The following is a 26,953-nucleotide window of genomic DNA, read 5'->3' on the forward strand; positions in this document are numbered from 1 at the left end:
CCTGCCTGCCAAAGTGCTACCTGAGAGGTGGGATGGGAATATCTGACCAATGCAATCTCCATTACAAAATTATTAACACTAATTAATAATAATACACCAGTATGCTTTCTCCAGGAGTGCCCTAAGCCCACATTCCTCTACCACTGTGTTTGGAGAAAGGAAGACAAAGCAAATTCTTATCATTAAAAACATCCCCTTGGGACAGAAAATAATTTAGTTCATGTTGAAATTAAGCAATGATTTAATAGGTATTTCTCTCCTTTGCCTTCCACCCGCCGCCTCAAACACACAGACTAGAAATCAGAAGCAAGCAGGGATTTTCCCTTCAAAACACAATCTCCTGCAACATTAGATAACGCAAGAGAGAGAAGAAATAGAAAAGGCTAAGCCAGCTGTTGGGATAAGTTTAACTGCTCACTTTGGATGCTGCATTTCCTCAGAGTTGTTTACAAGGGTTGAAAAAAGACCTGTAGTCATAAAATCCCCTAAGCAGACGCTCCTGATGTTCCACAGAACCTCTTTTTCATCTCTCCCTGTTCAAGGAGAGAGAGAGAGAGAGAGGAGGAGAGAGAGGGAGAGAAAGTGAGCTCACGTTCACACATTGGTAAAGAGGCTGGTCTTGCAATGCCTTTGAATATTTTACTTTTAGTCAGTTTCCCATCAGAGTCAGAGTCATACATGCACACACTGAGCTGAAGCAAACTACAGCAATGGACAGCACTAGAAGATTTGAAATCTAATCACATGCATTGTACCTCTTGGATATATTTTTAATCACACACACACACACACACACACACACACACACACACACACACACACACACACACACACACACACACACACACACATATATAGACACACTTCTACACATATATATATAGATAGATACAGATATAGACAGAGACAATAGCATCCACACCACCTCCAAACAAACACCTTTTTCTTTTCTCAGAGGATACACATACACACACATCTCTCTTTATCTCCTCCTGGCTTCCTGGAGGATTGTGCCGGCTGTTTTTCATGGAGAAAGTCCAGGGAGAAATGGAGATTGAGAGATGGGAAAGGAGCGAAGAGCTGTCAGATGCCGAGAAAAAGGTGATTCAAGAGACCTGGAGCAGAGTGTACACGAACTGCGAGGATGTTGGGGTCTCCATACTGATCAGGTATTTTCAAAAAAAGAGACAAACAAAAAAAAAGAAAGAAAGAAAGAAAGAAAATGAAATATAATGAGTGACAGATAGACAGGAACCATTCTCAGTCCCTATTGGCTCTGATCATGGACAATTTCACAGCACTTCTCTGATTTCAACATGTTGGGGGGGGAGACCCTTATAATGTAGTTTGTGGGAATCGGTATTTCAATGGGAAAGGTCACCTTATACCCTGTGTGCAGTGTTGGCGGGGGTGGGGAGGGTGTAGAAGGAGGGGATTGCTGTACCGTTTTCTGCTCAGTGGTTTCTACTCACATCCCTGCTGATGGAATTATATGTACTAGGTTTGTGGGTGAAATAATGCAACTTACAAGCCAGGATGAAACCAAAACAGATCGGTCTCTGACGGCACCATCTGTTTGTCGGACGACAGCGTCGGTATAAAGGATAATGCTGAAGTTGCCTGCTAAGGCTGGTACGAAGGTCATAAGCAGGAGAGAGGGGGGCACATGGCAATTGGTAATGAGCATGGGAGGAATGAGGCATTATTGCATTGGGATTAGGATATGGAAACTACCTTACAGCACCGTATTGTGTGTTGCACAGACCTGCAGGTAAAGGGAATGACGTGTGTCTGTCCAGGGGTAGGAAAGGGGCAGGTTGCTACTGGGGTTTCTCATTCTAAAATAGAAGGATTTGTTTTTCTTTCAAAGAACCTTTAACTGTTATTGAATGTTTATCTTGTTTTGTGCTTCTGAACCCTCTGGGTACGCCCAGACGGGCAGCACAGACTCCAGGACCGAGTCTCATCTCGCTCACACCAATGTAAATCAGAAATAGTGCTGCTGAAGTCAGTGGAGTTACCCAAGTGCACCTTTGGTGTAGGTGGGAGGGGAATCAGGCCTTAGGTTTAAAGGAGCGTGCAGAAGAACCATAGAAGGAGCTGGGGAGGGGAAGATGGGGCTGTAGAATCATAGGGTTAGATGGGACCTCAAGGTGATCTAAACTAACGCCCTGCAGATAGAAGCAATGACCAGTTGCCACTTGATTTGAGCAAAAATGTTTAAGGATGGACCTGAACCTCAGCCTCCAGCTCCAACCCCCCATGACTGCTGGGAGAAAGCTGAATCCAGATGCATATTTGGCCAATGCTCTCCTTCCCTTATAATGGTCCAGGACAAAACCCCAGACGGAGAAAGCTGGGTGTTTGAAATCTGGCTGCAAACGTTGTTCCTTGAGATTAGCAGGTCGTGGCCTTGGGACTGACCTGTGTTATGAGAAACACTTGGACTGATGCATTTCTCACTAGTAATAATTGCAAAGTTTCCTTTGAGCTTAGGGGAGCTGCAGAGGTAGCAGAAACCGCCTCCAATGTGCAGACGACCCTTCTTGGCTTTCCCCTTGTTTGACTTATAGGAATTACTACAGGATTTGCTCACAGCATTCCTCTGCAGGGAACCGGTTTGGATAAAATACAAAGACGGCCCCATCCCACAGCCCTCCCTGAACCTCTCCCTACTCTTAGAGCTGGACATGGTTTGATACGGAAATATTTAGGTTTAGTCACTGCTCAGAAAGCCCATTCCTGGGAGATCTCCTGCCCGAGTTCATAAACTCAAGAGGTTTAGCGAGTTTAGGTAAACATCAGGGGTGAGATCTTGGCTCCATTGAAGTCAGTTGGAGTTTTGCCATTGACTTCAATGGGGCCAGAATTTTACTCCAGGACTTCCAACTGTCAGTCTAAACCAAACCCTCCCTGTTCCCTCTCCCTGGGGAAGATCACCTCCAGATCTAAACCATGCAGCTGCCTCTCCCTTCCCCTTTCTAAAATGGGCCAAGCCCCAGCCCCCCAAAACGTTGGGTCAGAGTTTGGCTTAGGCCCCACTCGAATCCAAACAGGACCTGAGATCTGGACACTATTAGGTCCATCTTTTATTAGTCTTCTGAGCCACGAGTAGGGGCAAGTGGAATTGCTGAGGATCTGGTCTGTGAAGAGGGGCCTCAAACCTGAAGCTGGGAATTTCCCTGGGGCTTTCTTGGGGCTGATCATTCTTCCTCCCGATGTGAAATGAAGCACTGAAAGAGTGCTCTGCAGGCCTACGCTAGTGCCCGACATGACTGGCTGCAGCGACCTGCTTGCTTACAAGTGCACAGCCCTTCCAGCTGTGCCAGTCACAGGGGGAACCAGACTGGATATTTAGTGCGACTTTTCTGATCGTTAGAGATGGAGCTGGGGTAATCAGAGCCCGGCTGCTTGAGCACATCTCTGCTGAAAGCAGGCTCTTGCCATGTTCCTGACTTAGGGCTGTCTCCTTGGACATCTGCCCCTCCCTCTAGGAAACCTGCTGGGTGGTGTTGTGTGCATGGAGGATGGGGGGGGGGGTGTCAGTTCTTTGGTACAGGGGGAGGGGAGCAGCTATGGACGAGTGGTTGAAGTGGTACCCCACAGCCTATCCTGGGCAGATTAGCATGGTAAACACCCTGGATTCCTGTCTGACATGAACTGCACGAAGACAGAATAGATCCAGTCCATCAGTAATTGCAGGGAGGGTGTAAGTGACGCATGGGATGGGGATGAGCCAGAACACAGCAGAGAATGGCTAGTATCGATGCCGGGAAGCATGTGTGCACAATGCGTGTCATGTACATGTTGAGGGGGCAGGAAGGGGCTGTAGCCTACATAACAGGATGGTGGAAGAGGGTGCAAGGTGAAGCCAATAGCAGACAAATGCACTGGGGAGCCAAGCTCATCTCTCTTGGAGTAGAGGTGCTAAAACAAAGTTATTTCCCAAGTAGATGCAGCAATTCCAGCGGGAAAAGCAGTGGCCAGCTGGCATGTGTGGTCTGGGGTGTTACACAACAGACCGAAAACCAGACAGAACCGGGAACAGGAGAGGGTGTGAAGCACAGCTGGCAAAGGGGCCCTGGCTGCAAAGTTCCGACCTGGAGCTGAACTTCCCCAAAGCTCGGGGTGGTTTCTGTTCCAGGCTGGTTTCTAAAGACCACTGCATTCTGGGATTTCCCTGTCATTGTGCCAAGAGGAAAGCGCCACCTCGCAAAACCGGCGCCAGTGCCGGGCAGGAGTGAGGACTCCTGTGGAGATGGGAGAATTTGTTAGCTAACACTTAGCACCTGGGATTTACCCAAGTACAGGCTGCTGGGCTAAACGGACCATTGATATGTTCTTAAACTCCAGCTGAGATCATTGCATTTCTTGCCAGGAGTCCTGCGGGTGGAGGCGAAGGCAAGAGGCATTTAGAAAAGGATGAGGCAGTAGACAAGTGACCCATCCTTTCCCCTGGGGCAAAAGCAGCAGCTCGTGTTGTCACAGTGACATGACACACTGCAGGTGACTCGCTGCTCCACTGCCACTGAGACCACGGAGGGAGGGGTGCTGAAGCACAGCCGTAAGCCACTTGCCCCGTGAATGCCAAGAAGTGAGCAGGAAGAGAGGCAGCCCCGGTCACAGGGGAACAGCAGAGCACAGGCTTGCCTCTGAATAGTGAGGCCGGATCAAGAAGCTCTGAAACCGCATGTAAACCCTCCTTTGCTGGGAAGGGATTCACTCTGCATCGCTCCCCACCATCCTCCCTGAGTTCACTCCAGAGCTCTCTGGGGAAACGCGGGCAGTGCAGAAACAGGCCAGCCCTGGTTTGAATTGTCAGTACCTGTGAGAACAGCTCTTGCCCAGCTGGCTCCTGCATGCCTTTACATTTCACAGCTGGCATCAGCAATAGCTCCCTCCAGGAGAACTAGGTCATGAGCAGAGGCTGTGGGGAGGCACAGGAAGGGAAAAGGAGATGGAATCACACACTGCTTTTACTTTCTTATAAATGATGCAGCAGCTCAGCAACAACAAAGGTCACTTTCTCGTTCGGTTTGCTGACCGCCTGCAGACACGCTTATCGCTATGTGTGCGTGGGAAAACAATCACGTCTGCCCGACACACGCAGCCACAATCCACCGATATACCATAGGCATCATATGCTTTGCAGTGAGATAGCCCCTTTCACCTACAGGTCTCAAAGGGAGTTGCAAAGGAGGGGTAGTGTCATCATGAAACTGAGGCGCAAAGTGACTTGCACAAGGTCATCCAGCGAGTCAGTGGCAGAAGTAAGGAAAAGAGGCTGACTCAGGTCTTTTAACCACAAGCCACATGCTTGAACCACTAGGCCAGAGCAAACCTGCAAAAATAAGCAACTCTACTTGTTGACTGTCAATGTCAGGTTTGAGAAGTAACTCAGGAATCGTCTTCATGGCCTATTTAAAGTTTATCCGTATGTATTTATGCATTTCTTAGCATGCCTGTGTATATGTTGTACCCTTTCCATTCAATTCTCTGCCTTTAGATTGTGAGCTGGTCAGGGCAGGGCTGGTGCCTTATTTTTCCATTTAGCAAGAGCTTAGCACATTGCACCCTTGGAAATAAATAATACTGATAAATATAGGGCCTGATCCTGTGCCCATTGAAGTCAATGGGAGCTTTGCTGCTGATTTCAACAAGAGCAGGAGCAGGCCTACAGGACAGGAAATCCAAGATCACACAGCAAGGATAAGCACGTATCATACACAAAGAGGCAAGATACACAAACACATGGCAACGGGGATATGTACAGCTGCATTGTGCAGTGAAACTGCATGCTGTATCAGCAAACAGACTCGAACAGCCCACAGGGAAATGCACAGTGCATGCCACCGGGCAAGCATTCTGATCAGTCACAATGCACCACCAGACAGCTGCCCCTTTGCCGTGCGGTAGCAGATTGTGGGTGGGTTAGTTTCCCATTGAAAGAGGACAAGGTTACTCGGAGCCAGGGTATTTTCTGGAGCACTGCATATGCGCAAAAGTCCTGCTTACCTGGAAGAGAGGGGCCAAAATCCCAGCTAAGGCACCACTGAATCCAGTCCTGTTGCAAGGAACAGTTCCCTCCTCTCTCTCCTCCTTGGTCTATGTCCCTTTGATTCCAGCACACGCTGTCTGCTCCTCTCGCCTGCCTGTGACCTGTATTTTATAATGGTCAGACTTAAACAAAAACCTCATGCTTCAGGGCATAAACCCTTCTCGTCTTTAAATGAAAGAAACTTTCCCTGGATCATAACTGCCTGGTGCAGGGGCTGGTACACAGGTCTGTTCAGGTATTGGGAGAGAATGGAACAGAGCACCCTGGTAAGAGACAGTGGGTCAGTGGCAACTCAAGGGATTTGGGTATCTGTTTGTGGCTCTGCGCTGGCCTGCTGTGTGGCCATGAGCAAGTCACCCCCTGTGCCTCAGTTTCCCCTCCCACCCATTGTGTGTCTTGTCTCTTTAGACTGTAAGTTCTTCAGAGCAGGGGCTCTCTCTTACTGTGCACATGTGCAGTGCCTAACCGCACATCTGGTTCTCAGCTAGTCTGAACCCCGGAGTAGCTGAGTGTCTCACAATCTTTAGTGAATTTATCCTCCCAACATCCCTGCAAGGTAGGGCAGGGCAGTTATCCTGCTTGAACCGAGGCACAGAGAGGGTAAGTGACTTGCCCCTGGTCACACAAGAAGTCTGTGGCAGAGCAAGGAATGGGACTCTCATGTCCTAGGCTGGTGGCCTAACCACTGGACCATCCTTCCTCTCTGATCCTTCTTTCAGGACAGGAAGGTTCCAGTCTTGGCTGGGGTCCCCAGGCGCTACTGGAATATAACAATAATAACGCCATTTGGCTAAGTTATCCCTAGACTGTGGGAATAAAAATTGTGTGGTTAAAAGTATTTAAATAATTGACAGTTTCCTTTGCTGGGGAACCTCCCACCTAAGGAAACACAAGATCTTCATCTCACGCATCATCCTCCCCTGAGAAACCAGAGGTCTCTGCATTTAACATTATTATTATCTAACTATATGCTTAACTCTTAACAGAGCACAAGCTGAATCTAATTTAGGACCCAGCTGTGCCTTGGACAACCATAGGTGCTGGAACTAGGGTTGCTGGGGGTGCTGCCACACCTCCTGGCTTGAAGTGGTTTCCCATCATAGACAGGGTTTACAGTTTGGTTCAATGGCTCTCAGCACCCCCCACTATAAAAATTGTTCCAGCGCCCCTGGGGACAACACTGAATAGCACCTTACTGAGGCAAGCAGTTCCACAGATCCCGGTACCTGAACTTCAGTGGGATTACTCACAGCTGTATGGGGAAGTAGGGTGGCCCAGTGGATCGATCACTTCCCTGCTCTCTGCCTCAGTCTTCCCATCTATAAAATAGGTCTGCTGATATCCTTTCTTTATAAAGCACTCTGAGAGCTGTAGATGAAAAGCCCTATGTAATAGCTAGGTGCATGAGAAAGGGTGACAGAACGGTATTCAACAGCTCTCAATGTAACTACAACAAATTTTGCTCTGTGTAGTAGATGTTTCCATTGATGGTGTATTTGTAGGTCACAATTTATTCTTATTTCTGTAAAGCACTGGTCTATATTGTTAAGGGTTATTAACTAACACAAACTGAAACCTTGCAAAGTGAAACACATACACATTACACACATCTTCACAATACACGCACACAGGCAGTACCCACTACAGTGCAGATAGGCTGGGAGTTTTAAAGATACCAAAGAGAATAAGGTGCCAGCTTCCATTGCAAGTCAATGCGGCTGGAGTCCTAACTCCCTTGGGGACCTTGGAAATCCTACACGCAAACGCACTTCTCATAGAAACACACACCATGAATGCAAACACACGCACTCAGTGCATATAACACACACCGTGAATGCAAACACATGTACTCAGTTCACATAGAACACACACACACAAAACTATGCCACATGCAGTGGCACAGTTCATATGTGCCCCACCATCCATGTAGAAGATACACACACAGGCGCTCCATGCTCGTGGGGCTAAGACTCAAAGGTTGGAGCCCGCTGGATGCCCCTTCAAACGCTTTGGTGAAAAACTCAGAGTCTTTCATTAGCTCCGTGCAGCAAAAGAGCAAATCAAAGATCGCATCCAATTTGAAAGTTGCACCGAGCAACAGAGCTGTCAAAACCATTGCAAGATGTACCGTCTCCTACTGAACCAGGTAGTAGTTGTGTGTGTAAGGCCCTGGCATTTCTTCACTAACTTTCCATAGTTCAACGCCCCGTCTCTGACCTTGCAGGGAGACATCTCCCAAATTTTCACAGCTCTGGGTTTAACTTCTCAACCTCAGAACAGCTTCCTCCCCGTGGTTTCTACACCCTTCTCTCTCCTACGCCCGCTCTGTCACACAAACCAGAGCAGCGTAAAGAGGAGTTAGTACACATGGAGAATCAGGCCCCATTGTTTTCAACAGGCATTCTGTCTGAGCCAGTTCATCAGGATTTCCCCCCCCCCCCCAACTTGTAAAGGGCATTGAGCATGAAAAGCACTCACTGAGTGTTAGGCTTGTTAGCATTATTAGGCGTCTGGGGTTTAAATACCAAGCAGCTTTAGTAATGAGCGGACGTGGTCAGGAGGCTTATGAAAACATGAGAAAGGTTAAATGGTTGTTGTTTTCTCCTGGTTTAACAAGTGTGTACGGGAAGTGGATCTTTTGTGTGAGCTTTGGGAAAGGCCCTTAAAAACAGGAAAGGCCAGAAAACAGCAAAACACAATCACGGTACGGTTTTACCTCGAATGCCCCAGTCCACCCAGCAACGATTGCTGTGGATCTTAGTCAGCAGCAGGGAGTCTCACTAGGCCAGCGCTTTGCACAGTGTGGCTTGTGGAACACCTGCTGGCCTCATGCTACCAGTGGCCTCCTTCTCCTCTGCTGACCGGCACTGGAAGATACTTAAGTGTGTTTTTAGCTGTCATGTTTCCTTGTGTACGACTGCCTCAGGGATGTTATATGGTGGCAAACAGGAGTGGGGGTCAACGTGATGGACAATGGGAGGGAAGTGGGTGTCAGTGATGGCCAATGGGAGGGGATTGGGTGTCGGTAATGGCCAGTGGGAGGGCAGGTGATCTGCATGATGGTGGAATGATAAGGGAGGAGGGTCTCAATGATGGCCAATGGGAGAAGAAGTGGTTTGTGAGAAGGTGACTGGGGGGAGGCCTCCATGAGACACTCTTTCCATTAAGTTGTGTGACCCCACTTTTATTATCAATCTGGTTTATTTATCTGTATTACAGCAGTACCTAGACAGGGACTGCAATTGAGATCTGGTCCCCATTGTGTTAGGTGCTGGACACACACAGAATAAGAGACATTTCCTGCCTCATGAGTTTACTAGCTAAGTAGACAAGACATAAGGTTGGGAGAGGAAACAAAGTCATAGAGAGGTGTAGTCATGTGCCCAGTATCACAGAACAGGGCAGTGGCCCAGCAGGGAGCAGAGCACAGGTCACCTGACTCCCAGCCCAGTGTCCTATCCGGTAGACCCCCTATCCTCACAATCACATGTAACATTTCTGTTTTAAGCTGCCACCCCAAGATTACGCATCCAAATAATTCATATTAAATTTAACTGTCAACCAATCAGCTTCATTTCAAAACAAGTGCCCACTGGGGAAGAAGAACACAGGCTATTTTAAAGTTGCATGCTTCTCTTCTTCCTTCCCCATCCCCTTTGAGACCTTTGATATAATGATTTACTTTTAACTCTGATCTACTGTCTATGAAAGTTTCCCCTACTGCAAAGCTCCTTCTTTAAGAGACATTCTGATGAACCAGAACAATTGTGAGAACCCCGCAGGGACTATTTCTCACACTCACACGTTTGCCACAAAGGGACAATTCAGCAGCAGCAGAGTTAAGAAATGAAATGTTAAAGATAACAATTGATCAGCATGTGACTCGTCCTTAGCTGAACTGATCTGTACCAGCCCACGAGAATCCCTCATTTAGAACAGGGTACGTGGGCCACCTTCTCTGCTCCGTTAAACTGCTCCGTTTAATGGGGGTGCTGGGCTGTCGCTGCGAAGAGCAGAATGTGGCTCTCGGTGTCTATAAATTCAAGTAACATCTTTGCAGTGGGCTACAAAGTGCTCCTGTCTGTTGAGCTACAATGCTTGTTAAAATCACTGAAAGGTAAGGACATCCCTTGTGGATTTGGCAGAAGCTAAGAGTTTCATACAATTGGTAGCAACGGGCAATGTTGATTAAACAGCATACATCTCTCAACCTTCAAAGGACGGGCTGCCTGAAAAAGACACTCTTCCTAGGCCAAATCATCCACCTTGGCTGATGTTTTAGGGTTAAACATGCAGCCTTGGAATGTGGGTAACTGTCCAGGGTCCTTGGGCACCAAGGTATCAGACAGGACTTCTGAGCTGTGGAGCTGTCTATGGTATGTTGCCCATCCTTGAGGGTTTGAAAAGTCCTGGAGGATCTCTAGTACTTGTGTGCTCCTGATGATCTGGGACCCGATGCCAAGTGTGAGGGCCCCATTGAGCATTTATTGCAGCAGATGTGGTTTGAGGATGTCAAGAATTCAGAGAAAATTGCAACCGTCAAAGGGCAAACCTCAGTCCCAGGCAGGCAGTTGTGTGCCTCTTGAGAAATGCAAGTCTGAGCAAGGGTGCATGCCACATGCGTTACCATCATCTGGCAACTACAGCGTGTGCACTATTAAGAGGCACTAGCAGGATGTAAGAGCAACCTCATGAGCAATTGCCTCAGGTCTAGAAACGCCTAGCAGCACGCGAGAGAAGAGTTATACAGGGAGCCTCGCACGCATGCCACCAACATTAACACAGAGCGAGTGACAGGCATGATATATGTCTGCTGCACTGCAAAGGGGCTGTATCGGCAACACTCCCCATGCTGCTCAGAGACTTCCAGCATGCTTCAGAGAAAGGCCAGCTGCCTGCCTGCCTGCCCACTGCACCTAGCCGGCTGTGCGATGCGATGCTAGCGAGGGGCTGTCACAGAACTAGTCAAAGGCCCCCCTTTGGGCACTCACCAGACAAGCGTGGGGGAATCAGCTGCTGCATCCCACATGCTTTAAACCTCCAGAGCCTGAAGAGAGTCCAGGCACTGCCCCGGGCCCACACCCACTCCCCACTCTTCCTCCCGTAGCTTAAACATACCGTCTCCCAGAAGTCCACCTGTGCGGGTGTCCTGGGTCCACGGTTAGCTCTGCAAGGGGCACACGAGAGGTGTCGCACGTAACCCGCAGACAGACTCCGTGCAGGATTCTAAGGCACCAGAGCTCTTTCCGCGAAATGCACAGATCTAAACAAAAATCATAAAACCTACACACATGTCCCTGCCTCACTTTTCTCACCGCCCCAGAGCATTCTTTGGGCGGGGGTCAGAGTCTTCCGGGGGTGGCCAGCGCCCTTCTGCTGCAGTGCCTGGCTTCTCAACCATGGAGCCCTCTGCCCTACCCCCTCAGCCTGCTTTGACTTTGCTCAGTCTTGCAGCTAAACTGGGTCCCCACTACAAAAGCCTGCCAGTCTCTTCTCCCCTTTTCTGCCCAAAAGCTTCCTGTGAGTCTTTCCTTCAAGTTTATACGTCCCACCACCAACACCTGGTTCCTTTGGCCTGCTGCTGAGAATTTTGACTTTTCAAACCCCAGCCCCCTACTGACAAACAGGAGGAGTGGTTCCTCCCTGCTCCAGTAAACCTTCTTAGCGTATCTATTCACGGGTCAGAGTACAGTGGTTACGGTTAACTATTGTCCATTGTATCTAGTCTGGGATGTTCATGCTACAGGCCCTGTCAGCCCAGAGCGGATAAACACAGACATAGAGGCAGTCCATGATACAGCAGTTTTCATAAGAACAACTTCCCAGTATCAGCCAGAATTCATAAGTTGTACAGACAAACTCCCTAAATTGTCACAGAGGGCAAGATTCCTTCCTGACCACTGCAATGAACAGCTTACACTGTGAAGCATGGAGACTACTTTCTGTGTAGGATAATTGGGGGAGAGGGATAGCTCAGTAGTTTGAGCATTGGCCTGCTAAACCTAGGGTTGTGAGTTTAATCTTTGAGAGGGCCATTTAGGGAACTGGGGTAAAAATCTGTCAGATTGGCCCCCTTTGAGCATGGGGTTAGACTAGATGACCTCCTAAGGTCCCTTCCAACCCAGATATTCTATGAATTATTTAATATTATACTGCAGTACTGCCCAAGGCTCCATTCAGGATCAGGGTCTGACCCTGTGTTAGGAGGGGCACATGGTAGGAGACTGTCCCTACCTCCAAAATCTTACAATTTAAATAGACCAAGCAGACAAACAGTAATTAAGAGATAGCAAACAAGCAAAATTTCATATTCAGATATTTTCTTGCTGATTAAGTGTGAGCCAGCCTCTCAGACTGAGTTGGCAGTGCTGGCAATTATAATCATTGAATACCAGGGTTGGAAGGAACCTCAGGAGGTCATCTAGTCTAACCCCTTGTCCGAAGCAGGACCAATCCCCAGACAGATTTTTGCCCCAGATCCCTAAACGGCCCTTCAAGAAGTGAACTCACAACCCTGGGTTTAGCAAGCCAATGCTCAAACCACTGAGCTACATGAAGTGATAGCAGATATGCATGCAGGGCTCTATCCTACATGCAGCCCCAATGGATTTCAATTGTAGGATAAGAACCCTAGTTATTTCTTTATTTAATCTTTGCAGCTAATCATTAATAATCATTTTATTTTATAATTAACTCTTATCTACACTATTTCTATTTTTCTTTTGTTCAAGTCAATTCTTTTTTTCATTTTATATTTTAAAACCATTGTCTATTTTTCATTTACCTTTTCTTTAGGGAAACAGGAGAGCCTTGTGGATCAGGCCCTAGACTAAGCCTGAAGAGATCTGCGGTCAAAAACTGGCTCTGCAACAGATTCCCTTACTATTGTGGACAAGTCCCTTAATCCCTCTTACAATAGGAAGAATACTACTTCTACCTTGTCTATTTAGAGTGTAAGCTCTTGGGGCAGGGGCTGTTTTGTACAGCACCTAGCACAACAGAATCCTGAGTTTGGTGGGGGCCTCTGTCATAAAACATAATCTCGATTTTTCTGCTTTGTAACAGTATTAACTACGTTAATGTCATGGCTGCCCTTGCTGGCTTTCTCGTGAAACTTTCATTCATTTTGATTTCCTTCCGGAGCCCTCCCCCCTGATTATTTATCCCATTATTAGCCTTTCTCAAACATCTCCCCCCTTTCTGTCTAAACCCTGGCATCCTTGCCTTGCCCCATCTCAGCTGGGGCCCAGAGCTCACTGCCCCCACTCTCCTGCGTGATCACCCTTCACCCACAATTCCCACCTATGGCTGTCCGAGAGTTGTGGGGAATCAGTGCCAAAGGTCTGACCTTAGGTGGGTCCTCACCCACTGCTCTTCCTCCCAGAAATCTCTCAGGGCCTGATCCAAAGGCCATTAGCATGAATGGGAGTCTTTCCATTACTGCCAGTGGGCTTTGGTTCAGGCCTTCTGCGGGTGACACCTGCTCCTTTGGGTTGGGGAGCTTCTCACTGGAGCTGGGCTGGGGAGACAGGGCTAGAAGCTGCCTGCACAGTCTCGCTTGCCCCCTCCCAGGGCAGGGAGCACCTCTGCAGGCCAGCTGCGTGGCTGGGAGCTGAGAAGAGGAAGAGACAAGCCCAGGAAAGCCAGTAAGAGGCATCCTTTGGCCGGATGATTTGCAGAGCTGTGTTGCTGTAGCTCCGTGTCACTGGCAGCATGGCGGTGCATGTTGATGGCTTGTGAAAACCAGCACAGACAAGCCCTGTTCACAGAGAGAGAGAGGACTGAACAACTGGAAATGTACAAGTAATAATATTAAACTGTGCCAGCTGAAACCATAGCTCCAGTGAGACTTTTGGAAACAGGAATATGGGTTTCTTAGCGTGAGGCCAGATCACTTATGCCCGGAACTGAAGTAATTGCTATAATGGCTTTTGCAAGAAGACACTGCTGGAGCCATGTGCCTCCAAGAAAACCAAAATAGATACTGTCAGAATTAAGAGCTTGCAGAGCACTGAGTGGAAAGTTAGATTTATGCATCAAGGGGATGTTTGGGTCTCTGGCAATACCCACAGCTTTAATGAAGACAGAGTGAAGCTGAGGCCCATTATGCAGTGTAGCAGGATGTGCTGCCTGTGGTGGCGAAATGACTATACATGACCAGGTTTCACATTGTGAGGCTGGTAATTACTTCAGAGCACAGCGGTGGCCTCTGCTCTTTGAGGCGCGCCTCTTAGAAAGCCTCTGATCAATCAAAGCCAGAGCTGCTGAAATCTAGACAACAACATTACTAAGGACAGGCGGCTGTCTGCAGAAAGTCAACAGTGCGGTGTAATGCTGAGGAAGGGATGGAAGCGGCTCGTCAGTTGCTAGGTGTTCCTTATTTTGCTGCCCTTGGGGGGATGGCAGAGACCATGAAATGACAAAGCGGGAGGGAGAGGGACAATCCACCCCACTGGATTTTGCTTTTCACAGCATCGGAGACGTTTGAAACAAGGAAGACTTATGAGGTCATCCCAGCTACTCCCTTCCCCTCTCCAGCCAGGGCAGGATATTTTATCAGGCTTTTCTTGGTCCATTTTTAAATACCCAACCTCTTCCCTTGGGAGACTAGTCCCAGGCTTGCTTCGTGAAGTATTGCTGGGAGCTCCAGCAAGCTCCACTTTGGCATCTGAGACCATCCAGTGGATCTTACTTTGAGTATTATCACTTTGGGTCACTTTCTGTGACAACGTCCTCGCCTTCCCTCTGAGGATTTGTCCTTTCTCATGTTCAGTTATGCGTCCCTCTTCTCATACGGTGCGTTTCTGCAAAGTCTGGAATGGGTGAAGGGTTCTCAGCGCCTCATGGTAGCAGCCAGCAAGATGAGGCCCTCTGCTGAGATCTCTGTGCACGCATGTTTAGTGGGGTGAAGTCAGTCTCCAAAGAAGCATCTTACTCTGAGACTCCCAGCAGCAGCAGCTTCTGACCAGGCCATACTAATTTGCTGCCATGTATAAAGGTGAAGCATTGAGGACGGCGAACTATTGCTTTGAACAGGAACTGTTCCGTAATTTACTCTATGTGCCGTCTCCAAAGTCACATGGTATTGGTTCCGCTCCTTGATCGGATGACCCACAAAGCACTTTCAAGATGGCCATATGAGTGCTTCTGGTGCAGATACACCTTTGCACCTGCATTCAAGGGAGACTCCATGTTTGTGGCTGCTCCTGGACCTTGAGAGTGGCCTTTTCTGGCCCCTGCAATCAGAATGGAGCAGGAGGGGAGAGGAGGTCTTTAAAATTGTCCCCTTGCTGGGCCTGATCCCCAGTGCTGATGAGAGTCCTCTGCAATGGGAGTAGAGGGTTCTCAGCACCCCACAAGATAGGGCCACTTTGATACCAGTGCTGCTCCTGGGTCCTGAGACTGGCAAGGCAGAGGGAGAAGTGTTGGTACCTCACAGTGAGCTGCATACTAACAGTAAGTTAGCTGTTAGCTTCAACTTTTGCAGCCGCTTTGTCCTTGGAGCAACTCTGTGAGCCCCGTAGCATGTCCCTTTCCCACAGCTGTCACCACTCGTGGTGTTACGACTCATCCAGCCTGGGTTTTGTTGGGCGTGACGTCTAGGGAAGAGCAATTAAAAATATTTGCACCGCCAAACAAGCTAGCCTGTGCATATCTTCACAAAGGGCACAGCTGAAGGAAATCTGTTGTATTTTATTATGTATTCCCACTACTAATGAATTATTGTAATGCCTGGGATCCCACCCTCCTTGTGCTAGGCACTGTCCACACATGCAACAAAAAGCAAGTCCCTGCCCCAAACAGATTACAGTCTAAGAATAAGACAACAGGGGAGAGCACCAGATAAAGAGTGAGACAATTAGTTGTTTGCAGTGTTGTTGTAGTTGTGTTGGTCCCAGGATACGAAAGAGACAAGGAAGCTAAGGTAATATCTTTTATTGGAGCAACTTCCCTCAGTGGAAGGTACAAGCTTTCAAACTACAGAGAGTTTTTCAGATGTGGGGAAAGAAATCAGTGTCCGAGCTAAATAGAAGTTGGGACAGATAGTTGAGCATAACGAGGGTGACACGTTGTCGGAAGTCACTTGAAATGAGGTCAGCAATAAGGGTTAGAATGTTATGCAAAAGAGGTCTGAAGTGGACCATTAAGGGTTAGCAGGCAGGGCATGTGTTACGGATCATTGTAATGAGCCATGGAACCAGTGTCCCTGTTCACGCCATGATTTTTAGTGGCTAGCAGCATTATGAATTTAAGCCCCTGGCTCATATTTTGAAGGTGTGGTGCAGGCTTCCTTTGCGGACGAGTATTGCAAGGTCACATGGAATGATCCCCTTGTGAAAAGGGTTTGCCCACGGGAGACAGAGTGTTTTTGGTTTTTATCATTTTTCTGTGTGAATTTTCTGAGTGTAGGGATTGTCTGGTTTCACCCACACAGTTGTTATTGGGACATTTGATGCGCTGGATGAGGTATGTCACGTGTTGCGATAGGCATATGTAGGACCCCTGAATCTTGAAAGGTGTATTGTGGGGGGTGTTGATCATTGTAGCAGTGAGATGTCTGCAGGTTTTGCATCTGTTGTTCTGGCAGGGTCTGGTGCTGCTTTGAGTTGGTGGATCCTGGTCTGATGAGAGCCTGGTGAGGTTGGGGGGTTGTCTGAAGGCCAGAAGAGGGGGTTCAGGAAAGCTTTCTTTCAGGATGTGGACCCCATCAAATAGGGGTTGTAATTGTTTGATTATACCCCTACATAGGTTCCAGTGTGGGATGGTAGGTGACAACTAAGAGTGTGTGGTCAGTGGGCTTTTTTTTTTTTTCTGTATTATAGCAGGTTCTCCTGGGATATCTGGGTGGTCCTTTCCATGATGCAATCTACTTCTCTGGTGGAGCGTCCTTGTTTAGTGAAGGCAGTTTTAAGTGTGTTTAGGTGGGTATCCCACATTTTCTCTTTGGAGCACATTCTGTGGTATGAACGCCTGGCTGTAGATAACAGATTTTTTGGTGTGCCTGATGTGGTTGCTTGGGGCAGCAAGGAAGAAAACACCCAGGGGCCCATAGGAAACTTTAACAAATGGCTTCTAATGCTCAGTGCTTATGGGGCTCTTTTCATCTGTAAATCTCAACACACTTTACAGAGGAGGGGATCACTATTATCCCCATTTTATAAATAGGGAAATTGAAGCAGGGGCCCGGGAATGGGGAAGGTGGGGCAGGGGCCATGATCCTCCTGCTTTTTACTGGCGATAAGGGCCAGCAATGGGGGAGGAGTGGAGAGGAACGAGCAGGGGGCGGGGTCTTGGGGGGAAGGGGTGGCGTGGGAGCAGGGCCTCAGGGGAAAAGGCGGCGCAGGGACAGGGCCTTGAGGGGGATGGGCAGGTGCGAGGGTGGGGGGCAGGATCCTAAGTTCCCTCTAAGCTGTGCGGCCACGCGGCAGCCTATCAAGGGCCATGCAGGCGCTCAGGGCTGTGGCGGGGAGAGGCGCCTCTCCCCCAGCCCCAAACCTGCCACAGCCGGGAGAGGCGAGGAGAGATGCTCTCCCCCAGCCTGGGAGCTGCTGCGGCCAGGGAGAGGAGCCTCTTCCCAGCCCCAGCCCCGGACAGACCTGTCATGGTGGGGGGAGGTGCCCTGCCCCAGCCTGCTGCGGGGCGAGAGGGCTGGGGGAGTCCTCTCTCCCCGCCGCGGCCCCAGGGCAGCCTGCTCACCAAACCACTCATCCCAGGCCCCACCCCAGAGTCCACATCCCCAGCCAGAGCCCTCACCCCCCTGCAGTCCAACCCTCTTCCCCAGCCCTGAGCCCTCTCCCACACGTATGTGCCTTGCTGCATTGGGACCTCAGAGCAGTAAAATGACATGTGCTGCGTCTTCGGTGCTGTTGAAACGAATGTGGATAAATCAGATACTCATTCAAATTCACAGTCAGGCATTTGTAGGTCATTTTTTAAGGTCAATGATAGATATGAACTAAAGACCACAACATTGTCCAACCTCAACTAGGTAGTCCTAAAGGGACAAGCTCTGATAACTGCTCCTGTTGAGTAGCAGGGGAGGCAGGCGCCCATCACCGTAGTGTTTGACCACCTCACAGTCTTTCATGTATTCATCCTTGCAGCACCCCTGGGAGGGACAGCAACATTGTGCCTAGTAAACAGTTGGGAACCTGAGGCACAGAGAGCCAGATTTACAAAGCATTTAGGCACCTCGCTAAGGAAGCCAAGTGGGGATTTACAACTAACTCCTGTTGACTTACATAGGCATTTTTATAAGCCCCACTAAGTTCCTAAATACCTTAGTAAATCCAGCCCCTGCCCAAGGGCTGTGACAAAGCAAGGGACTTGAACCGGGCTCGCCAAAGTCCCAGGCTATCGCCCCAATTACTGGACCATCCTTTCTCCACTACCTTCCACTGCAAGTTGCCCCACTGATTACAGCAGGGCTACTTGTTGAGTACATTCTACTCGGTGTGAGTAGGGATATCAGAACGTAGCTCAGAGCTGTAACAAATTCATGGATTCATGAAAATACGCTTTTCCCTAGAAGAACTGAAACTTCAGAAAACAACTCTCCCACTGGTAAACTAGTGAGTATTGTAATTACTGGAAGGGGAAACGCCTTCTAAATACTTTACTCAATCAAATATTATATCGAAAATTCACTCCTCCTCCAACATATTTCAGATTCCAAACAAATGAGAACAAAGAGCAGATTCCCAATGCCTGTAGCCATCTTGCGCTTTAATTATTTCCTTTGGTTCTGCTGCTGATAAAGGTCGTGTACCTAAAATGGTTAAAGGAGAAGAAGGAAAAAAATGACACTTAGGACATCCTGTCCATTTTGTCCAGATGTAGCTCATGCAATACAAATTAGGGGGCGCGGAATCGAATCACTTACAAGGAATTTAATGAAATCGGTATTCAGGCATCTGTTTTGTATCAATCATCATTTTGCATATGCAACAGTAAATATTAGATTTGTAATGATCTTGGATGAATCAGAAAACAATATTCCAGATACTAAGAGGTTTGAACTACAGACAAAGTTGCAACAGATAGAAAAAAATTCCCTATTCATCAGAATGTTATTTTTTTCTCTTCCTCCACTCTCTGCTTTTGTTTGTCCTTTATCAAAATGATAAATTAAACTTCTAAGTTAATTAACAACTACAGATGAACTGCTTTTTAAAAAAGTTTCTTGAGAGTCAAGTGAACTTTTATTTAATATGCCTTTCTTGAATTTAACACTAGTGTTTTTCTTCTGGATATAGGCCAAAAGTTTCAATTTTGAATGCCCAGCTTTATTCACCCAGAAACAAGGATGGTCCAGTGCTTAGGGTACTAGCTTGCAATTCAGGAGACCTGACTTCAGTTCCTTGTCTTGTCACAGACTTCCTGTGTGAGTCACGTAGGCCATGTCTATGCTACATTAGCACAACTGTGGCACTGTAGTGTAGATGTGTCCTACATTGACGGAAGGGGTTTTCCCATTGATGTAGTTAATCCACCTTTCTGAGAGGCAGTAGCTAGGTCAACGGAAAAATTCTTCCATCCACTTAGCTGCATCTACAGTGGGGGTTAGGTTGATCTTTTTCTATCCTTCACTTTGCCGGAGGGGAAGTTCTGATTTCCTAGTCATGATACACATAGTGGCGGTTCCTTTCTACTCCCTTACCTCTTTCCCAGACACCATTTTTGCATTCAGAGCAAGTAATGCTTCCCAAGTACCTAAGAGCAGAAGCCAAATGCAGGACATCTGGCATGTGCTCTGCGGCAGCACCCCCGGTTGGAGCTGCCTGCCTCATCTCAAACATAAATGCCTCCAGCCTCTTATCACAGGCTTTTTCCCACCCCACCCAGAACATATGGCATTCTCTAGAGCTGTAAACCAGCCCTTAGCTAAGTCCCACCAGCTTCCCCACAGTAGGCAAAAGCTCTACAAGGCAAATTGATCCCTGGATTCAATGGTTTTATACCAGACAGGAATCCAGCCCTACTAATCTACTAGATTCCCTACAAGCTCTCTATTGGACTTCAAGCGCCTGGTTCTCCTCTCACTTAATCAGTGTTACACTGGTGTGACTTCACCAATTTCCGGGGGGGTCATCTTGATTTATATTGGCGCGAGTGAGAGGAGAATCAGACCTTATGTGCTTTGAGTGGGACACACATTTTAGGATAGATGGTTTTCATCCAACATGCCAGGTCACCTATTCTTCTGCTTGCTGCTCCCCTCTACCCCTTCTCCAAGTCTGAATTCCCCTCATTCAGCCCTGAACAGAGGTGGTCACCGCTGAGGGGACCAGATCTCCTTGTTAGCTGGGCAGCATGACAGCAGTGTTGAGAAGGGCAGATCCTCCGATATTACAGCTTGCCACAATGGGTGAGACTCTAACCCTCGGGATCCTAGAGAGGATGGTGCCATTAGCACTCACACAGGCCACGAGGAGGAGAGATCTGCTTATATGGGCACAGAGAAGATCAGCGCTGTCAATGGGAAGGACCTCTAGATATTGATATTGGGAATGATCCTTTCCTGTTGGCTCCGTTTTTTATGCCGAATGTTGTAGCCTTTCTTATTGCCTGTGACAGCGCGGTCAGGGGAAGGAAGAGCGATTGGGGGGAGAGAAAGAACTTCAGAATAATACAGCCAGCAGGTATCCAGGCTTAGAGACCAGGGCTCGGGGTGAAGTTAGTCTCTAAGGTGCCACAAGGATGCCTCGTTTTTGCTGATCCGGACTAACCCGGCTACCCCTCTGAAACCTGTCAAGGATAACAAAAGAAATCCTATTGCTATGGAGGGGGAATGTCTGTCCTTCTGCTGGGAGACATTCTAGGCTGAATCCTGGGAACTCGGGGAAAAGGGGAACATTAATAGTGATGCTTCCATGTATATATACCAATATAACAATAACCTAGCCTGCTGCTTCTCCCCAGCCAGAGCCGCCCTGGCCTAATGAGACTCAGAGATCTCACTAATGCTCGGTCAGAAGGAGGCAGGGGACCACAAGGCGTAGTTCCCAGGCCCTGGCACCTGCGTATTCCACTCCAAAGCCCTTTCTCAGGCCCAGTCTCTCCTGGACAGCTGTGAACGGAGGGAGATTGGCTAAGAGAGGTGGGATGGTGAGACCTGGGGTTCGGAAAACTGATTTCCTCTGGCAGGGAGCAGACGCGCCAGGAGGAGCCGCTTCAAGCTTCTGCCGGCAGAGGTTAAAAAAGAATCCGAGGAGCTTGTTCGCGGCTCCCTCTCTGATTTTCAAACCGACGCCTCCCCCCCACACCTTCCCTCCTCCCCCCTGCTGCTCACTCTTCACACATCGAAACCTATTTTGGGCCCGCTGATGAATCCCAGATGCCTGAGGGAAGCAACAGAAGCGATGTACGTTCCATTCGCTGCTGACTTGGCAGCCCCCCGGATCCTCCGGGAGCCAGTGGAGGGGGGTGGGGAGAGGACAATGAGGTGGCAAATGAGAGCCTGCTCCTCGTATTGCAATTGCCCATGGGCTGGCGCGCACAGAAGATGACCCCACCTGGCCCTGGAGGTGGTGTGTGCATTGGCCTGGGGCGGTGCAGAGCATGTGAGGGGGGAGAGGGGTTGCACCAGCTTGGAAGAAGGGAGGAGGCAGATGGCAGGAGGGAGGTGTTTTTCTGGAACTGTGGACAAAGAAGACATCAGGGGACAGCCCTGGGAGCTGAGTCTACCAGCTCCGGAGCAGCCTACGCTGGCTCCCAGCCAGTCTAATGTACACACATAAGGACGCAGAGAGAGCCCAGCTGCTCAAACCTTCGGATGTTCGGAGTGGAGAGGATGGACTGAATCCTGATCTCGCTCCCCCTGGTGTAAATCTGGAGCAATTTCACTGAAATCAATGGAGTTACAGCCTGATGGAGGTGCCCCCCTGCACGTGACAGCAGAATCTCACCTCTCATGCAGGGATTAAGTAACTCAGCAGAGATTTTTAGGATGTAGGCTCCTACACACACTCTCTCTCTCTCTCTCTCTCTCTCTCTCTCCTCCCGCCCTGTGCTTCTGCCTCTGTTACCAAGCGGTGTATCGGTTCACTAGCCTATCATAACAGAGCCTTCACCCCTCCTCAGCTTGGAGCGGGACCCCCTGTGCACACGGCAAGTGGACTCAGAGCTCAGCAAAAGCTTCCCTTTCACTCGCAGCATTTCAGATCTGCGCCCTGGGGGTCCTGCCCCAGGCAAACCGGCACCTGTTAGCAGCACAGAGCAGAGCTGCCCTTTCTATGAGGGGCTGGGGCAGCCCCAGCAAACTGGGGGAGTGTGTGAGACTCTTAAATAACCACAGCAAAGACACACCGACTCCCCCTCCCCAGCTCTTTTCCTATTGGGGAATGGAGAGGGAGTTGAGGTTTTAGCTCCACGTGGCCAATTCAACCACAACTCCTTTCATTTCAGTTGTGATTAATTTGTCCCGTGGCTTTAATCCCATCAGATTTGAGGGTCTCCTGTACCCCTTTCCTGAGGTTGGGGAAAGAGGGTTGGCCCCGGGACCACTCCACTCTCCAACACGGGATGAAGACATCCCTGTAGGGTGCAGTAACCTAGGATCGGCACATTGGAGACCCAACAGCCCTTGGAAGCCCCAGAGCTCAGCACCGCCCCCAGCAGGAACGTTCTGAGCACTGATTTGACTTCCCATTATGAACCCCGGCTGGATTCTCTGGGCCAAGTGCTGCCCTTGGTTCCCTCTGTGAAAACTCAGGGGAATCACGGGGGTGGCCAAGGGCAGAATTATTCAATGTGTGTGGACGTGCAGGGGCAAGTACTCCTCGTTCTTTTTGCTGATACAGACTAACCCGGCTACCGCTCTGAAACCTGTCTGCCGGGGGTTCTGCACAGACGGGAGAAGGGCTTTCCAAATATCAGATTGCAAGCTGTGTGGGGCAGGAAAAATCTTTCCCGCTGTGTGCAGCCGGTGCCCAGCACAAGGGGGCCATTAGCCACAGCAATAATAATGACAATCACAAATTCAGCCCTCCCACCCCCGACACTCTGCTAGGCAGGTGAGTATTTACTGACAGGCCCCTGTTATAGTTGGGAAAGCTCCCAGAACATGGTTTGCAGATGGGCCACGCACCACTGCCCCCACTGAATTACCGGGAGATGCAGATGCTCAGGACTAACGAAACCCCACACCACTGCAAGCCATGAGGTCACACAGTGAGTATGTGGCACAACTGGGAATAGATCCAAGTTCTCTTGCCTCACTGGCTTTGCTCTAGCCCCCTGGCCAGGGGCTCTCAATCTTTCCAGACTACTGTACCCCTTTCAGGAGTCTGATTTGTCTTGCGCACACTCAAGTTTCACCTCACTTAAAAACTACTTGCTTACAAAATCAGACATAAAAATACAAAAGTCTCACAGCCCACTATTACTGGAAAATTGCTCACTTTCTCATTTTTACCATGTAATTATCAAATAAATCAATTGGAATATAAATAGTGTACTTACATTTCAGTGTATGGTCTATAGAGCAGTATAAACAAGTCATGGTCTGTATGGAATTTTAGTTTGTACTGACTTCGCTAGTGCTTTTTATGTACCTGTTGTAAAACTAGGCAAATATCTAGATGAGCTGATGTACCCCCGGAAGACCTCTGCGTACCCCAGGGGTATGTGCACCCCCAATTGAGAACCATTGCCCTAAGCCACTTCACCTCTCACTGAAATTCACGTGGCTTCTCTCTCTTTCCCTCTCCTTCTCTCCCAACTGCACTGTGCAGGTTTTTTGTCAAATTCCCGTCTGCCAAGCAGTACTTCAGTCAATTCAAGCACATGGAGGACCCCCTGGAGATGGAGAGGACCCCACAGCTGCGCAAGCATGCCCGGCGGGTCATGGGCGCTGTTAACACCGTAGTGGAGAACATCAACGACTCCGAAAAGGTCTCATCAGTTCTGGCCCTGGTGGGCAAGGCCCATGCCCTCAAGCACAAAGTGGAGCCTGTCTACTTCAAGGTAAAGGACCAGAACGAAAGTCTCTGTGACGTTAGAGGGAAAGGGAGGGAGGGGATAAGGCCCACACTGATAAATGGGTGCTGGCAAGAGACGGTGGGAATACACTGGTTTATTCTAGCCCCCAGGATGCTGGCCAGTCCTATGGATTTTTACATCAGGAGTAGTCAGTTTCCTGGGTATCCTGAAGGGGGTGCTGTACCAGATAGGGTCTGCTGGCACTGCTGGAGTCGGTGCTACAAGTCAGCAAGTTCCCTCCCCGCTCACCTCCTCTCCTTACTCGCTCAGCTGGGAGTTTTCTCTCGCTCCCCTTAGCAGCCAAGGGGCAGGTGGCACCGACAGGCAGCAAGAGAGCGAGGGGAGGGATGAGGACTTCACAGGCTGCACCCCAGAAGCTGTATAGTAAGGCAGGGGCTTGCCAACAGTAGGGGCCTATTTTGGTGCTTCTGGGGGGGGGAGTGCAGGGGAGGGCTGTTACAGTGCAAGGAAGTGTGTCAAATGAGTGGAAGGGGCAATGGGGCTGCAAGCCAATGAGACGAAGAAGAGGGGAAAAGAGCTGGGATCCTGCTTTGAGGGTTCTCTCCTTTGCTGGGCGTTGACCTGCCTTGGGATGGAAATGGCCAATGGGTTAGCAAACGGGGCAATCAGCTGGTTAATGTCAGTGCAGCCTCTGCGTCCTCCCTGAAATGCAGCTTGCAGGCAACGGCCACGCTCCTGCCATGATGGGGGGGGGGAGGAAGGGAATTCCTTTCCAGCTTCCTCCAGGGGCCACCACCACCTCTGTGCCACACGGCGCCAAGACAGAGTACTGCTCTCACATGATGGTGATGGTTTTAAAGATGAACCTCAGGGGGGAAAACCCCACCTCTGAGTCCATGAGGTCGAATTGAAATGGGCTGTGGCCTACAGCCCTGGGAGACTCGCCGCCATGGGCCACCTCCCCCGGCCACGGGCATCAGAACCCATCAGTGGATCAGATATTGGGTTTTCATCGTGAAACTAGGAGGGGTAGATTGTGGGAGAGAGAAAGCAGACGAGGGCCTAGCTCTGGACCGGGTCACCTACAGCTGTTTTATTGGCCATGACAGTGGGGTACCAAGCTGTCCCAGCCCACGGAAACCTGCCTTTCCCCCCCCACAAGGAAGATGCAGGGAACTCCTTCTCCCACAGCTTCTGGTGGAGGTAAAGGGTTTCCTCCCCCTACCAATAGCTAGCGCTCCACTGGGGGAACGGGATAAAGACCCTGGAAAGTAGGGGAAAGCCCCTCTGCCCCCGCACGGCCAAGCATGTCAGAAAGCAGCACTGCAGAGCAAAGAGGATGAGGTGACTCAGGGCAGGCAACTCCTACCTCTAGGACACTATGTCCATGGGCAGCCGGCCAGCATTCTCCTCTGCCACACCTGGAGAAGCAGAAAGGAGAGGAAGTTGCCGAGCACCTAGAGAGGGCACCTGTCCAGAGCTCAGCAGCTGTGCCGTTAGAGCAGAGGCGTGGGCGGCAGGACGCCAGGGTTCTGTCCCTCGATGACTTGTGGCCTCAGGCAAGACACTTAGGCCAAACTTTTCAAATGCGGCCCCTCCTTCTGGGCACCTGTGGGCAGGCAGCGTGAGATACCTGGGACCTCAGTACTGATTTTCAGTAGCACTGACTCAGGAAGGCAGTGGGAGCTGTGGGCGGTTAACACCTCTGAAAAGCAGACACTACAGGACAGATTTCAAAGTGCCTAGTACCCAGCAACTCCCACTGTGACGCTTGTGACCTGATTTTCCAACCAGCTCAATACCTGCCGTGCAGAACTCTTTGGAAAAAATCGGCCCTTGAATGTCTCTAGTTGGGAACCCAAAAAGTGGGGCCCCTAAAATGAGCTGGCTCAAGACAACGTAGCTCTCAACCTGCCTGGGGTTCAGTTTCTCCCTTGGCACAGCAGGGCTAATAACACGGCTTTACATCTCCTGGAGCCCAATGAGCATCTGTCAGTCTCTCAGAACAATGGCTGGGGGTAGTGCAAAGCAGGGTAAAGTATCCCTATGGACCGGCTCAGCAAGATGGCAGAAGCCCCCCGAACTCAGCAGCAGGGTTGCTTTGGAAAAGGGGCTGCCCCAGTGGCCCCTGACCACCTCCCCTCTCCCCTTGTTTCCTGGAGAATCTAGCAACCCTTTCCTGTCTCCCTCTCCCCCAGTTCTTCACCGGCGTCATGCTGGAGGTCATTGCCGAAGAATATGCCAACGACTTCACCCCAGAGGTGCAGAGAGCCTGGACCAAGGTGAAGAGCCTCATCTACACCCACGTGACTGCCGCGTACAAGGAGGTGGGCTGGGTGCAGTATCCAAACTCCACCATGTGAGCGGACACAGGGGCAAGGGAGGGGCGGGGAGGGACGGGCAACAAGACTTCACTATGGTCTTCCCTCCAGAGCCTCACTGAGCTCAGCAGCCTGGTAGGGTTAGCTCTGTAACAGCAGAGTACAAATTTTATCTCCTCATGGCAAAAAAAGAGGGTGGGGAGTTGCAGGGGGTGGGAATGGGGAATCATTTCGCTTGGTGGCCCCGGCTTGTTCCAGAGGCCAGTAAATTATCGACCTCCCCAAACCCAGAGCCTGGCTTTGATTTGATCCCTGAGAACTGCATTGGCTCAAATTCTGCGGTGAGCCAGAGACATACAGCCCGAATTTACTGAAGAATTAAAAGCCCATCCTAACCCCGTACAGTCTGCAGTGCCCCCAGCCATCATGGGCTCCATACGCATGGGGTTTGTGATTTATCAGGGTCATGTCCTGCTCTCCTGTCTGGTTTGCAAAGGAAACACGTAACTGTTGCATTTTTAAAAGAAAAAGAACCCAGCTGGTAAGAATCCAGCCCGGAATTAGTGTGGGATGCAGAGAACCTCCCACTAAACTATACATCCCTGGTACAGGAGCAGCCCAACCAGTCGCC

At 49.6% G+C, this 26,953-nt stretch overlaps 1 protein-coding gene across 1 annotated transcript; it reads left to right on the forward strand.

Moving 5' to 3' along the window:
- Nucleotides 1-1,026: 1,026 nt before the first annotated feature.
- Nucleotides 1,027-26,364, forward strand: CYGB (cytoglobin). Its single transcript, XM_065416170.1, has 3 exons — nt 1,027-1,169; nt 23,794-24,025; nt 26,200-26,364. The coding sequence occupies exons 1-3, from the start codon at nt 1,027-1,029 to the stop codon at nt 26,362-26,364; spliced, it is 540 nt and encodes a 179-aa protein (XP_065272242.1).
- Nucleotides 26,365-26,953: the final 589 nt, after the last annotated feature.

The sequence above is a fragment of the Emys orbicularis genome, chromosome 13 (assembly GCF_028017835.1).
Source record: "Emys orbicularis isolate rEmyOrb1 chromosome 13, rEmyOrb1.hap1, whole genome shotgun sequence".
In the NCBI taxonomy this organism is placed as follows: domain Eukaryota; kingdom Metazoa; phylum Chordata; order Testudines; family Emydidae; genus Emys; species Emys orbicularis.

Bases quoted from the DNA above. Each gene is read 5' to 3' on its own strand.
- CYGB (XM_065416170.1), top strand. From the start codon at position 1,027: ATGGAGAAAGTCCAGGGAGAAATGGAGATTGAGAGATGGGAAAGGAGC. The intron at 1,170-23,793 runs GTATTTTCAAAA...TGCACTGTGCAG, and splicing joins GGGGTCTCCATACTGATCAG to GTTTTTTGTCAAATTCCCGT. The intron at 24,026-26,199 runs GTAAAGGACCAG...CCTCTCCCCCAG, and splicing joins TGGAGCCTGTCTACTTCAAG to TTCTTCACCGGCGTCATGCT.